The sequence below is a fragment of the Strongylocentrotus purpuratus genome, unplaced genomic scaffold (assembly GCF_000002235.5).
Source record: "Strongylocentrotus purpuratus isolate Spur 01 unplaced genomic scaffold, Spur_5.0 spur5_scaffold_18, whole genome shotgun sequence".
Taxonomy (NCBI): Eukaryota; Metazoa; Echinodermata; class Echinoidea; order Camarodonta; family Strongylocentrotidae; genus Strongylocentrotus; species Strongylocentrotus purpuratus.
The window spans coordinates 30,919,508-30,933,325 of record NW_022145603.1 but is presented as its reverse complement, the minus strand read 5'-3'; the positions used below and the strand labels follow the sequence as shown (position 1 = coordinate 30,933,325).

The 13,818-nt window shown below is 39.8% G+C and overlaps 1 protein-coding gene across 1 annotated transcript; it reads right to left on the bottom strand.

Moving 5' to 3' along the window:
* Window positions 1–335: 335 nt before the first annotated feature.
* On the bottom strand, window positions 336–6,123 carry LOC592931 (UDP-glucuronosyltransferase 2C1). Its single transcript, XM_011673013.2, has 5 exons — window positions 5,055–6,123; window positions 3,991–4,047; window positions 3,234–3,399; window positions 2,625–2,844; window positions 336–933 (listed from the first exon to the last, which is right to left on the bottom strand). The coding sequence occupies exons 1-5, from the start codon at window positions 5,940–5,942 to the stop codon at window positions 648–650; spliced, it is 1,617 nt and encodes a 538-aa protein (XP_011671315.2). The 5' UTR covers window positions 5,943–6,123; the 3' UTR covers window positions 336–647.
* Window positions 6,124–13,818: the final 7,695 nt, after the last annotated feature.

The window sequence follows — 13,818 nt, the reverse complement described above, 5'->3', positions numbered from 1 at the left end:
TATTACACCATATTACAGACAATGATAACACGTAGGGCCGTGCACTCATCATAATGACATTGGAAGCATAATATGAAACATAGTATCTCTGGAAAGTTTATGTAATACACAGGGGCCCATCCGAGATTATCAGGAGGGGGGGGGGAGGGCTGTTCGAAAATGGCGCAGTCAACTATCTGGGTGGTAGTAGAAGTAGTAGTAGTATAGCAGTATTTTCAGTATAAAAAAAAACATGAAACATACAACAAACAAAGCAAAATATATACATAATACTACATGCGGATGGATAACCCTGCTTACATGATATCTATGTTTTTTTAGAGGGGTTCAAAGCGACGCATAGTACAAAACAGTGCAATATAATGCAACAAATTTAAACGATATTAAAGGAAAACAAAATGAGACAGGCAATAAAAGTGAACTCTACAAGCCATTCTTTGATGCAATTTTTTCCCGACTTAATTGAAAACAAAACAAAACTGCCCTTCCATGAACCTCACATCTAGGAGCTAGAAGTTTATTTATTTCTCTTTTTCTTCTTGCAGTGTTTGTGAGAGTTTTTTTTTTTTGTAAGTTAGGCTGTTTGGTTTTAAAACAATCTCAGCTCTATTATACATTAATTCATGCATATAAATTTGAAAGCTACACTAATCAGACTTTGATTTAATCGTTACGGTTTGTTTACTTCTACAAAGTCCAAAGCATTTACAAATCAGCCATTTGACTGCAATTACAAATGTTATGGATACAAATAATAAAAATACTATGACGTCGAGCGATTCTCGTTGGATGAAGTTGAGTTCCAGAGCCCGAGATCGAAGATGATCCCCACCGAATTTCAAGATGTGTTCGATGTAGTAGACAACTTTCTCCCGGACGGGAACTATTTCATCTTTCATTATCGCGGCAGCCTTCTTCGCATTAGCTGTATACCTGTGCATGATGGGGGTGGAAGAAAGGGGAAGGAGAGATGGAGGATGATGACTGGAGCCATAGCGAGACAATTTGATTTGAAGACTTTTGAAAAAAAAACTCAACTGAAGGTTTGATATTCCGAAGGTTTGTAATTCCGATTGTTCCTTACTCCGAAGGGTTGTAATTCCAACTGTTTGTCACTCCGAAGTTTTGTAATTTCGATTGTTCGTTACTCCGAAAGTTTGTAATTCCGATTGTTCGTTACTCTGAAGTTTTGTAATTCCGATTGTTCGTTACTCCGTAGGCTTGTAATTCCGATTGTTCTTTACTCCGAAGGCTTGTAATTCCGAAAATTAAATAGTGCTCATAATACCAAATTTGAAATAGGGTTCGTAATTCCGTGAATGATATAGAACCTTATGAATCTTGTGGTAATGAAATTATGAACCCCCTGCTTCGGGGAAATTTGCGTCTCGGGATTTTGAAACTTGCAGGCAACGCTGCCCGTGACAACATTGTCGCGGGCAGCGTTGCCTGCGAGTTCCAAGATTCCGGCAGTAAGGTACTCTAGGACGGCAGCCATGTAGACATCAAAATCCCGGAATTTGGAATTATGAACATTTAGAAAAAGAGTGCCTTGCAATTTCATTATACTTTCATAATTGTATCTTCTATCATGTTCGGCTTAAAGACATACGTCATTTTAGTGTTCGCCCATTTCAATGGGGATAGACAAGCTTATTGGTTTTCGACCGAAAGTCTCTGCTGTCGTGTTAATTATATTTATGTTTCTCTTCACTGACCAATGTTGCATACTTATGTCTATCACTATACAACAAATCCACTATTGCTGGCTTTAAGTTGATTGGGGAGGGGGGCGTGGCCGTGTCAAGTGGTATCAACTGGTAACTGTTGTTAGTTCAATCTATCCCTACACATTGGATATACAGTGCGTCCCAGAAAAAACTAAACCGAGAATCATCGATGTTTTATCGTAACTTAATCACAATTATAATTAATAAACGACACATGTTTAACAAGCTTAGAGACTCCTCTTTCATTTAATGTAACTCATATGATGCATATTTCACGCATGAGTGATTGACCGCAATTTGAAGAGAGGAAACCAAAAAGTCATTTGGCGGGCGGTATCTGAATTTCAAGGAGAAAATTACATTTCTAGAAATGACACCTCAATCAGGAAAAAAAGAGCTAGGAATAACAAAGTTCTGTTTATTTAAAGTAAAATATGTGTCATTTATTAATTATAATTGTGATTAAGTTATGATAAAACATCGATAGTTCTCGGTTTCGTTTTTTCTGGGAAGCACTGTACAGTAAAACATGTCTATAAAGACCACCCAAGGGAGACAAGAAAAGTGGTCGTTATAGGCAAGTGGTCTATATGTACAGGTTCCTTTAGTGCATGTTTCAATGAGAAACCATTTTCAAGTGAAACAAAAAAAAGGTCTTCGTAGACAGGCGGTCTTTCTATACACTGTATACAGGTAGTCACTAGGCAGGTTACTTTGACTGTATCATGATTGAATCGTTTTTTAGTATTATTGAATAAATCTCTTCACTGAATTTGAAAGGAGTAAAATATTTTGGCAGTTGGCTTCCTCCTCCTCTACAATACATCCTCTACACCTAGAGAAAATGTAATTCGGGATCTTCAAAAAGAAAGAAGAAGGTGAAAAATAATTTACTTGGGGTTATTCAGCATCTCATGAAGGGCCTCTCTAAAGCTCTCTTCTGTGAGGGTGTTCTTGTCGACCACGAGGCCCATCCCTTTGGCTTGCATACGGACAGCATTACCCATCTGATCACCGGCTAAAGGCATGACTAGGACCGGTACTCCATGGGTGACTATCTCATTGATACCGTTAGCACCACCGTGATAGATCATTAACTTCGTCTTGGGGTGACCTGAGGTTTTGTTGGGAAATGTATCAACATTTGCATAAATCAGTAGCTATTTATACGTTGCGATGAAATTATAAACACGATTTCTTTATGATTGGTTAGGTTCGATTTTCATTATCATTATTTGACACAGCCTCATATGTAATACATTTATATATATCATTCCTATCTAAAAGAAGTGACAATCACATGTGTCTATCGTATTCTTTATGTTTTCTGTAAGATCTATCTTTTTAGTCTCTCCTTTTCATTTTCATATCAGATAAATAAACAAATCAACAAACTAATTATATTGTATCATATTCGATTAATATGGCTGCTACGGATTTAAAAACACACACAACTTATTAAGAAATTAAATTAATTAAATTAATATACATTTATGTCTTTACCAAGTAGGTCATTCTGCGGTAGCCAATCGGAGACAAGCGTGTTGTTTCCAAGGGTACGTGGGCGTGTCCCCTTTAATCGCCATAGCACCCTCTGTGGTAGCTCGCTGAAAACTTTGGCCAACTTTTCATTGAGATCCTCATTCATCAACGATGAAACAACAGATCCCTGACAAACGATATGAAACACAATGCATTAAAAAAAAAACAAGAAAAATAAACAGACAAACAACCGTTAGGACAGAAACCTAAAGACAAAAAACAAACAAAAAACAACAATAACAACAAAGAAAAGGCTTCTGTGGCTGAGCTAAGAGCTATGAAGTATCATAATTTACTCTAAATTTAGGGGCACTGAATTAAGATTAATCTAACTAAAGCCATAATGGGCGATGGATCGGGGGGGGGGTAGGTAAGATCAGCCAAGTATAATACCTATCCATGCGCATGTCTTACGTTACAACAAATTAAATGTATCCCTGGTTATGTTTCGGTTTTTTTTCCAATTCTTCCTCCTAGATAACATGTGTTATTTGTGCCCTCTATATAAAGATTTGTTTAAAGAAAAATCCTAGACTTCACCCTTGATGGAGCAACTTGTCGTTATCGCCAACATACATGTTGACACATTTCATAAGGTGCGTGGATGGGGCGATTTAATAAGATTTCTCTTTAAAAACGATGACGCCTGCCCCATTCCCTAGTGGAATTACATATCCTTTTATTGTTAGGCTTGAATAGAATCAACCGGCTATCTTACCAGAGTAAACACAATGATGCCGTGATCTCCAGAGCCTTCGACAAAGTCGTTCATTTCCTGTAAAAAGAAAATACATTAACTTGGTTGAGTATTGATCATCTAAATTCACGCATGAACGGTATATGCCCCCATTGTAAAAATATATTTGACGAATTGCAAAATAGTTTGTCTGAGATTATACTACCCTTACAGCAAGAAATAAATATAAGGAGGCAATGAAGAAAGGAGATGGATTGCCCTGAACACGCTTTGAATTAATGAGATTCGGCACCTGAGCATGTCAATACATTTAAACATATTCCTACAGATAATCTGGTCTTAGATTCCAAATGAAATTCAAAATGACTGTGTCGTCGTCTATTGGATACGTCACCGGAATGTGGACCACATGGTTCGCGGTTAAATTAGAGCCCTGCTGAGCGGCACTGTCCTTTGGCAAGAGATTAATCTACATTTGCCACACTCCACCCAGGTGTAGTAAATGGGTGCCTGGTAGGAATTTATTCCTTGAATGCTTTTAGCGCCTTTTGGCAGCTGGGCTACATCCCGGGTAATAATACTAATTTGTAGGCACCTTGTGTTTCTCCTGGGATGAAAACGTGCGCGATATATACACAGTTATCGTTATTAATAATAGGCATTTCTATAGCGCCATCTATCTAGATAATTCTATTCCGAGGCCCATTTATTATTACCCTGGCTTTAGCCTAGCAGCCGTTTATTCAGCGCTCCAGCATTTTAAGGAATTAATTCTTCCCAGGTACCCATTTACATCACCTGGGTTGAGTGTGGCAAATGTAGATCAATGTCTTGCCAAAGGACATTAGTGCCGTGGCGGGACTAGAACCGCGGACCTTGCGATCGACAGTCCGGCGACGTATCCACTCGACCACGACACCTCTATTATTATTATTATTTTAACAGATATATGCTGTCTTGAGAATCGAGATATACTCTTTCAATGTCAAATACATTTCTTACGTTTTAGATGTATTTGCATGTATTTTTGGTGAATGATATAAAATCAAATAAATTCACATCAATCATATTGTATCTGGTTATACCTTTGGTAATGGTTTGGCTGGTTTAACGGTGATCCCGCCGATTGTGACGTAGTTTGGTGTAGTGGGTTGAGCGAACTCAAAAGCCCAGTGACCTTGAGACAACCAAAGTTGAGCTTTCCCAAGAAGCTGTTCAAGGGTCAGATCAGGTCTGATGTTATGTTCCTTTTGGATCCGACTGATACCCACACGGGTGAAGGATACAAAGAGTGGATCGATGACATAACGCACTAGAATATTGGCAGTCCTTTGGAAGAACGTCATCTGATCGGAGAAGGGGGTGAATGGGCTGAACGGTACGTAGGATGATGGAGCGGGGATGCCGAAGGTGTCTTCAGAAAATGTGGGCATCCTTCGAAGAGGAGTCGTCGCGATGAAAGGAACATTGAGGTACTCTGCAAGCAAGGCATCACATCCGAAGAGAGGCATTGTGATGATCAGATCAAATTTCTCTGCCTTAAGGCGATCAAGAGTCTCCTGGTCTTCGAAAAGTCGAAAACACCCCCCGGAGACCATCGGCATGATCTGCCTTACCCTGTCCACGATTTCCATAAAGGATTCTTGGCTGAAACCAAGAGCAATGGACTGAAGGCTTGAAGCTACCTCCTCCATCTCCTCCTTTGTCCGGTTGGTTTTAAAGAAGATCTTCCCAGTGACGGCTCCCTCAGTGAGGCCCTTAGTGACCTTAAACTGAGGGGTAACGAGTATGACTTCATGTCCACGTTCAACCAGGGGTTCCGTGATAGCAGAAAACAGAATATGCTGACTAACGCTGTTCAAGAACGACGTCATCGCAAGCATGATTTTCGCCCCCGAGGCAACCGGGAAAGCAGTGAGTCCGAAACACAGGATAGTCGCAAAGATTAGACCAGCTCTTGGAAGTCTCGCCATGTCTAATCAATCACCGTTTCTATCAATTTATTTAATCACGAAACATGTACATATGTGTTCCTCGTTATAAAGTCTGATCACAGGGTACACGGGGCTGAATGAATCTCAAACAATGTAGGCCTACTGCTTTTATTCAACACAGCGCGCTCAAATCCATACGAAGATAGGTCTGAGCAAATATCCTCCTTGCAGGGTCTGAGTAGTTGTCGGGCCTTTCCGCACGTTCCCAAGGCCAATGTGCAATACGAATCACTCGACACGTACGTCGTCTATTGATAAAAGTTCGATCTCAAGTTTACAGTTAGTATAGTATTAGCCTATTGTGAACTTCATTCGAGGTGACTAGACGAGTACCTTTGCATATCAGTAATATAGTCTTAATCTTTTCGTTCTATTTTTTATTATTATTAATACTAAGTTAATTACTTACTTTACTTTACTTAAATCCAGCGATGCTATTGGACCATGCCTGTTCATCGATCGTATAGATGTCTTATTCGGTGATTATACAATATCCTTGTCGTTTCAAATTAAATACGTGGGAATGGACAAAAAATGTGTGCATACTTGCAATATCAACTTTTACAGCTTTTCAGGCTCATAGATGAGACCATGGTTAATAGACCAGTATTTGTCGAGTCTATTCTTAACCCATTGCTACTGTATTAAGCCTATGGGAAATGAGAGAATTCAGTAGTCAAAGAGTTAAAACAGTTTACAGAAGTTGCTGGGATAAAATATTCCTCATATCAAGCCAAGAGTACTGTTTGTCTAGTTTCATTTGTGACCTCTTGACCTCATCTGTGCCAAAAAAAAAATTATGTTGTGTATCATATACTCCTGTTAAAGAGAAGGTTGAGTTCTGGGAAGAGGTGAAACATAATTTGTGCGCGTCATCATTCTTATTATGCAAGTGTGGAAGAACATCAAATAAGACATGTTCCCTGAAAAGCATGGCTCTTTATATTCTAAATATGTCATGTAACATCGTAAAACTCGGGGGTAGGATTTTTACGCCACGTGTTCGTGTAGTTCCATATACATATTTATGTGTACAGTGTTTGTAACTTTACGAAGACTTGGCCAAATTTCTTATCATTTTGATGATTCAGAACCTTGCAATACACACAAAGTCTTATATGCTAGAGGATCAACCTTTTCTGGTCGATTCCACACCGTTTCTTTCACAATGCAATCGCATGACCAGAACACAACTTCTTTAAATACTTAAATCATCAATCACATCACCTCTCCTTCGCCTATGAGCAAGAGTTGGTAGGCGTTCCCGATAAGACATATTTATAAATCCTGGAATTATTACCCTTAAAGACCTATCGATAGAAAGATTAGCGAAGAAATAAATGCTCAGCAGTTTTGAAAATGAATACACAATTAGGCCTACGCATTTTCTTACTTGGGTTTCGAAACGATGTTATACATCATGTAAAGCGGTTCTATATCGAAGACTTTTTATGTTTTGTTCAGTGTTCTGTCTTTCAGGCAAAAGTCATTAATTACGTGCTCTTTATAGAACTATCTTTTTACTGAGTCTTGGGTATCAAGACTACTTCCAGTTGATCTTAGTTTCCTTCCTGATAACGTGTGAGGACTAATCTATGAATACTAGACTCCACTCAAAACATTCATATCCAGTAAAATCATAACTGATTGCCTTGTAAACTCATCAAGGGCGGCTAAGAATTGTATTTTTAATGCGAGGGGCATAAGTCCGAAAGATAAATGTCTGACAGGGGGGGGGGGGGGGTGAGCGCTAATTTATTTATTTTTGCCCTCGGAAATTTGAAAAATCGACCCCCCCCCCTTGAGCGCCAGGGGGGGGGGAGGTCCATCTCCAAAAAAGGTAAAATTTACACTTTTTTCTCGGGGGGGGGGGCCGGGCCCAGCGCCGCCCCCCCCCCCCCCCCCCCTGGATCCGCCACTGGCATAACTTAGCAGCCATTTCCACCTTCATAATTAAAGAATTAGTAAGCAACCCAGGTCGTACAGACTTTTAAAAAATCAACTCACTGACAAGAGTATAAGCCTTTATTATGAGCATAATTCATTAGGTGATTTAGATGGCTATTGAAATTAACTAAGGTTGATTTTTCTAAAATCCGAGATTACCAATCGTGTTGGTAATGCACATTTGCCTTTCTATTACCGGTTACTATTTAGCTTTTATTACCAGTATATTACAAAAAGTAGTTTATGAAAAAGAAAAAGAAAAGAAATTCACATCATAATGATACCGGAGGCATAATGTCAAGTAAGAAAAGTATAGTCAGGGGCGGCGATCCTGGGGGGGGGGGGGGGGCAGGGGGGGGGGGGGGGCGGGAGGAAACGACCCCCCATCAATTTGTTTAGGGGGGACCTCCCCCCCCCCCCCGGAAAATTTGAAAACGTGCTCCCCAAAAAGGATATAGAAAATACTGACTAAAGACTGCAACACACTTTAAGGCTTTTGAGGGCCCAAGAATGCAGCGTTAAAGACCGTCACCACTCCTGGGCCAGAAGGGATTAGACCACACAGAGAGCCATCGAGGTCACTGTGACAGGTGGCTATCTCATTAACTCAGCTCTCATTTAACATAAGAAAAAGAGGATCATGGGGGACCAACAGGCACCGATTGGGCAAGTTTTCTATATAGAGGGAGCAAGTAGCTACAAGTATGGCAGTGTGCCTTTAAGACAAATACAAATGCAAAATAAAAACGCTCCCTCGCATAATTTCCTTCAAAATGTACAAGTAAATATTGTAGAAAATCTTTATTCTACCTTGATACCAACAGAAAACAGATTTTCCCTCGTATTTTGTCCCCACCCCCCGGCATGAAAAGAAATCGCCGCCCCTGAGTATAGTACATCTTGAAGTGTTGATTTTTGTTTTTAAGTGTTGCTTTAAACAGGGGCTCGGCAGTGATTGTCATGAGGTCGACGAACTTTTTGAGAAAAAAAAACTATCTCGGTGAATTTTACAAATCAATTGTTTTAACAATAACTCTTCTCGACACGAGTAATATATTTTAATGATAAAACGAATTACCGCCCTTCTATACAACTTACTTAAAATGGTTAGATAAGTAAGTAGGGGGAGGTGTCATATATATTGCGTTGATGTGGTGAAGATCAAACTTAAATTGGTCAGATAGGCAAACAGACAGTGTATTTATTATTCTCGCTATTAACGTGTGCAATCAAGTGAAGTTATATCTTTATTTTTTATTCATCAACACAATCCTGTTTTGGACAGGATCCCAAAGGAAAGAGTTAAGGACAATTTGGTTTGATAAGAATTTATTTTCTTCATTACAAAGATCACCAGAGCTAACTTGGCTCGTTACACATATTACGTCGAGCTCCATCAGCCCGACGTAGCTAGCAAGTGCTAGCGTGCTTTATTTGGAGCACAATTTATGTGAGAAAGATTCAGAAAAGTGGGTACAAAATGAAAAATGTTCATAAATCAATATTGGCGTTTGGGATTAAGCCTTCGCAGAATCGAATGGTGGCCGGGTAATAACGCAATCGAAATAACGTCTCGTGTGCAAGATTACATAAAATCTTCTACTCCAGTGAGTTATAACTCCCTTGTGGCGGTGCTTCCCTCCTATAAGCACGTACTTCGGTGCTGTTTTTTTTTTCATCTCTCTCTCTCTCTCTCTCTCTCTCTCTCTCTTTCTCACTCCTACCATGCATTCCTCTTCTTATTTCTCCCCCTCTTGCTCACATCCACCTTAGCTCTGTGTGTCTCTTCTTTTTCTCACTCCCATCTTCTCCCCCTACCTCCTCTCTATATCACCCCCCCCCCCTGTCTCTCCCTATCTCTCATTCCCTCCTCTCTAAGTCGCGCTCTCTCCCTCTCTCTCTCTCTCCCCGCTCTCCCTCCTATCTGTCTCACTGTCTGTCTTTCTCTCCCTAGTCTCCCCCCTCTCTCTCTCTCTCTCTCTCTTTCTCCCCTTTCCCTCTCCAATTTGTTAAACTGGCGGGAGCTGACTCCTACAATTGTATTAACACTTGATCTAGAGCCTCGAAACTTCCAGCTATACTGTAATCTCCTTTCTTTCCAGAATTATTTATTTAAGGAAACTTTTGAGGAAATAGCCTCAGGAAATGTAAGGAAATGGTCTAAAGGTCACTCCCAGTCAATAGAATTGGTTATGTCAAGACATGAAAGCTTGAATGAATGTCCGCATTCGACTCGATGAAAATCGTATTACACTTTTAGTCTTCTCCTCCTTTTATTTTTTTCAGTATGATATATTTGTCATTACTTTTTGTTTATTTTTAACTTGTCTTGTGCATGAGGTTACCGAAATCAAAGGTATTTTACAATATATAGTAACATAAATGATTCATATCGTACAATGCATAACATTTATACAAATAAAGGCAGTGGTTTGAAAATGTTTCAAATACCTTTTTTTACATGTTAAGTACATCATCATGTCACCTAATATCATCGAAAAGTTATCGGAAAAATCTCCAAAATATTCTCTGATTGCTTCATTCGTGTTCAAGATTCTAGCAGGTTAAAATCAAGAAGGTGATCTAAGTGAATGCGCTATTTTCTACCAAACATGAGAGCAAACGGGCTGACCCCAGTAGTTGTATGAGGGGTAGTGTTGTACATATATACCAAATGAGGCAATAATTCAGGCCATCTACGTCTATCACGTTGATCAAGAGACTTAATTAAACCAAAAAGGGTCCTATTAAAACGCTCGGCTTGACCATTACCCTGAGGGTGATATGGAGTGGTATGCGTCTTGGATATACCATAAAGCTTACATATTTCTTTGATCACATTACCCTCAAAATTACGTCCCTGATCACTATGGAGTCTATTACTCTTTTCACACTGGTTTTGCTTAACCCCGTACTTTGCTTAGCCCCGTACTATCCTTAACCCCAGACTATTTTTTTGGCTTTTCACACTCGCTGTTTTTAGTCCCGTACTAGCGCCTATTCCGGAATAAGAAAATTCCCGCTGTTCTCACTGCATTTCGTTAACCCCGGATATCGTGTATGTTATGATTGGACATACTTCGCATCTGGCCAGCTGCGATACGCTCCATTGCGTAGTACCGGACTATTTTTCGTTTCTGTTCTCATTCATTTGCTTAGCACCGCAATTGCGGGGTTAGCAGGAGTTAGCACCACAATTGCGGAGTTAGCCCTGCTATTTTGCAGGGTTAGTTAACCCCGTACTATAGGTGGGGTTAGCCAACTTTAGCCCACTTTGGTAAAAACCAGTCTGAACAGAAAGTGGAATAGGCTTAACCCCGTACTATAGGTGGGGCTAAGACCCCCCCCCCCCCCCTTAACCCCACCTATAGTACGGGGTTAAGCAAAATATTGCCAGTGTGAAAACAGGAATACCGTACTTAGTAAACCAGTGCTCTTGTAGAGCCTTAGCTACAGTAGAAGCATGCTGATCCTTGCATGGAATTGCTTGAGCTAACTTAGTATAAACATCTGTAATAACTAAAACATCTTCCAAACCACCTTTACCTTTATCTAACTTAACAAAATCTATTGCCACTATTTCAAGTGGGCTGAAAGCCAACAAATGCCTCATAGGCGTTCTGGACCGAGGTTGCATCTCTCTAGCCTTAGCACATTTCACACACTTCTTGGCATAAGAACCAACTTCAGTATTCATATTTGGCCAAAAGGCCCTAGATCTTATTAATTCATAGGTCTTATTTCTACCTTGATGTCCCCATTCATCATGACATCCTACCAACACATTCTTACGTAAACATTGAGGAAGTAAAACTTGGAATATCTCCCCAAATACAGGGTCTAGCACTCTTCTTACTAACAAACCATCTTTCAATGAAAGGCGAGACCAATGAGTCAACCATGATTTAACATTATCAGGTTCTGAAGGATGTTTGAAGTATTCATCACCGGGTGCCCAATTTTGGGACCACCGCTCCCATACAAACTTCAGTTCGGGGTCTTCTTTCTGCATTTGGATTAACTGATCTTTTGTGTAAGATGGAAATATGCCAGAAGAGCTAGGCTCTGCAAACGACTGTTGGTCAGGATTGTCACTATGCACACGTACAGGGGAACTACAAGTATTTAATTGTACTTTAACAGATGAGGATTGGACACAATTAGCAATAACATCTTTGATATCCTCTTCCGATACATCTGTAAATATGGGATATCGACTTAATGCATCTGCACAACGATTCTGAATACCAGACTTAAATTTAACATCAAAATTGAATGGGGCTAATTGCGCGACCCATCTCATCTCAGTGGCTCCTAACTTAGCAGTCCGAAGATGAGCCAAAGGGTTATTATCAGTAAATATTGTAAAGGAAGTCCCTAATAAATGATCCCTAAACTTATCAACAACTGCCCACTTAAGAGCCAACAATCCTAACTTAAAAGAACTATAGTCGGGGTATTGACTTCCTGCACCCCTTAATTGACGACTGGCATAAGCCACTGGGTGGGGCTTCCCATCCTCCCCTACTTGCATTAAGCGCCTAATCCCTTCAAGGAGGCATCTACTTCTAACAGAAAAGGTTTAGTAAAATCAGGATAGGAAAGTACTGGTGCTTCAATAAGCATTTGTTTTAGCAATTGAAATGCTTCATTTGCTTCTTCATTCCAAATTAAACTCTGAAATTTGGGTTTCTTACCCTTAACTAAAGGGGGAATTAACTTAAACAAAGGAGCTGCTATCTTCGCAAAATCATTTACGAATCTACGATGATATCCTGCTAATCCCAGGAATGAACGTAACTGTTCGCTACTGGTTGGCACAGGCCAGTCTCGGATCTTCGAGACCTTATCGCCATCTACTTCGATTCCTTTCGCACTAACAACATGTCCCAGGTAATTGACCTGATCCTGAAATAAATGACACTTTTTACCCTTAATCTTTAAACCAAAACTATGAAGCCGAGCAAATACCTTATCTAGGCGTTGTAGATGTTCCTCAAAATTGTTGAGTACACCAAAATATCATCTAAATAAATCAATAGTTCTGACAAATTCATATCACCTAGACAATTCTCTATTACCCTTTGAAAAGTAGCTGGAGCATTGTTCAACCCAAAGGGCATTCTCTTAAATTCAAACAATCCAAAGGGGACCCTAAAGATCGCAACAAAAATAGAAATTCTCGTCATATATACGTTCCCCTCCAAGTTACACACACGTACATGGCTGCCCAGCACTAAAACATCTACAATAACTTCATATACATCATATAAAGCCAACATGGCTTCCAAAATACAATATGTAAACACACATATCAAACTGGTAATCCAACTCACAAAAATACCCACTAGTTCAAACATACTTAGAAATATCACCCCCATGAATGACACCCTTTGCATATTAAAACAGCATGTCAATATTTTGCAAGTAAATGCACAACCTTAACGCAATAGTCAATTAAACAAACCCTCAAACTCCAAAATTTTCCTTTTTTTTCCTCCTCTCTTCATCCACATAATTAACCAATTATGTGGTCCTGCCTAAAGAGGCAATAACAAAATTAAAATTTTAATCCAAAAACCTATTATAAATTCCTAGAGTGTCCTATTCCTGCATGGTTAACAAAAACGCCCAAATTTCCCTACAGCAGACCTATGGAATATACAACCAATTTCAACACGCAATTTGGCAAAAATCACCATAACCATAAATGACCCCAATTACAAATCACCACAATTACAACCAAAATTGTTTCGACAAAAACTAGAAATCCGACGGAGCGTACGCCGATACAACTCTGTCCCCCGGGGAGTGAGGTGCACCCCATCAATGATAAGATGGGGTGCGTGTGGGAGCAAACGATGCTCCCACACCCACACAAAGTCCCGGTGGAAGGAACCATCCGACA

What these genes read in the sequence shown, in the direction of transcription:
- LOC592931 (XM_011673013.2), bottom strand. Translation starts at nt 5,942, where the DNA reads ATGGCGAGACTTCCAAGAGCTGGTCTAATCTTTGCGACTATCCTGTGT. An exon ending in GCATCATTGTGTTTACTCTG is followed by an intron (nt 3,400 to 3,990) that starts GTAAGATAGCCG and finishes ATCGTTTGTCAG; the next exon opens with GGATCTGTTGTTTCATCGTT. An exon ending in ACCGCAGAATGACCTACTTG is followed by an intron (nt 2,845 to 3,233) that starts GTAAAGACATAA and finishes ACAAAACCTCAG; the next exon opens with GTCACCCCAAGACGAAGTTA.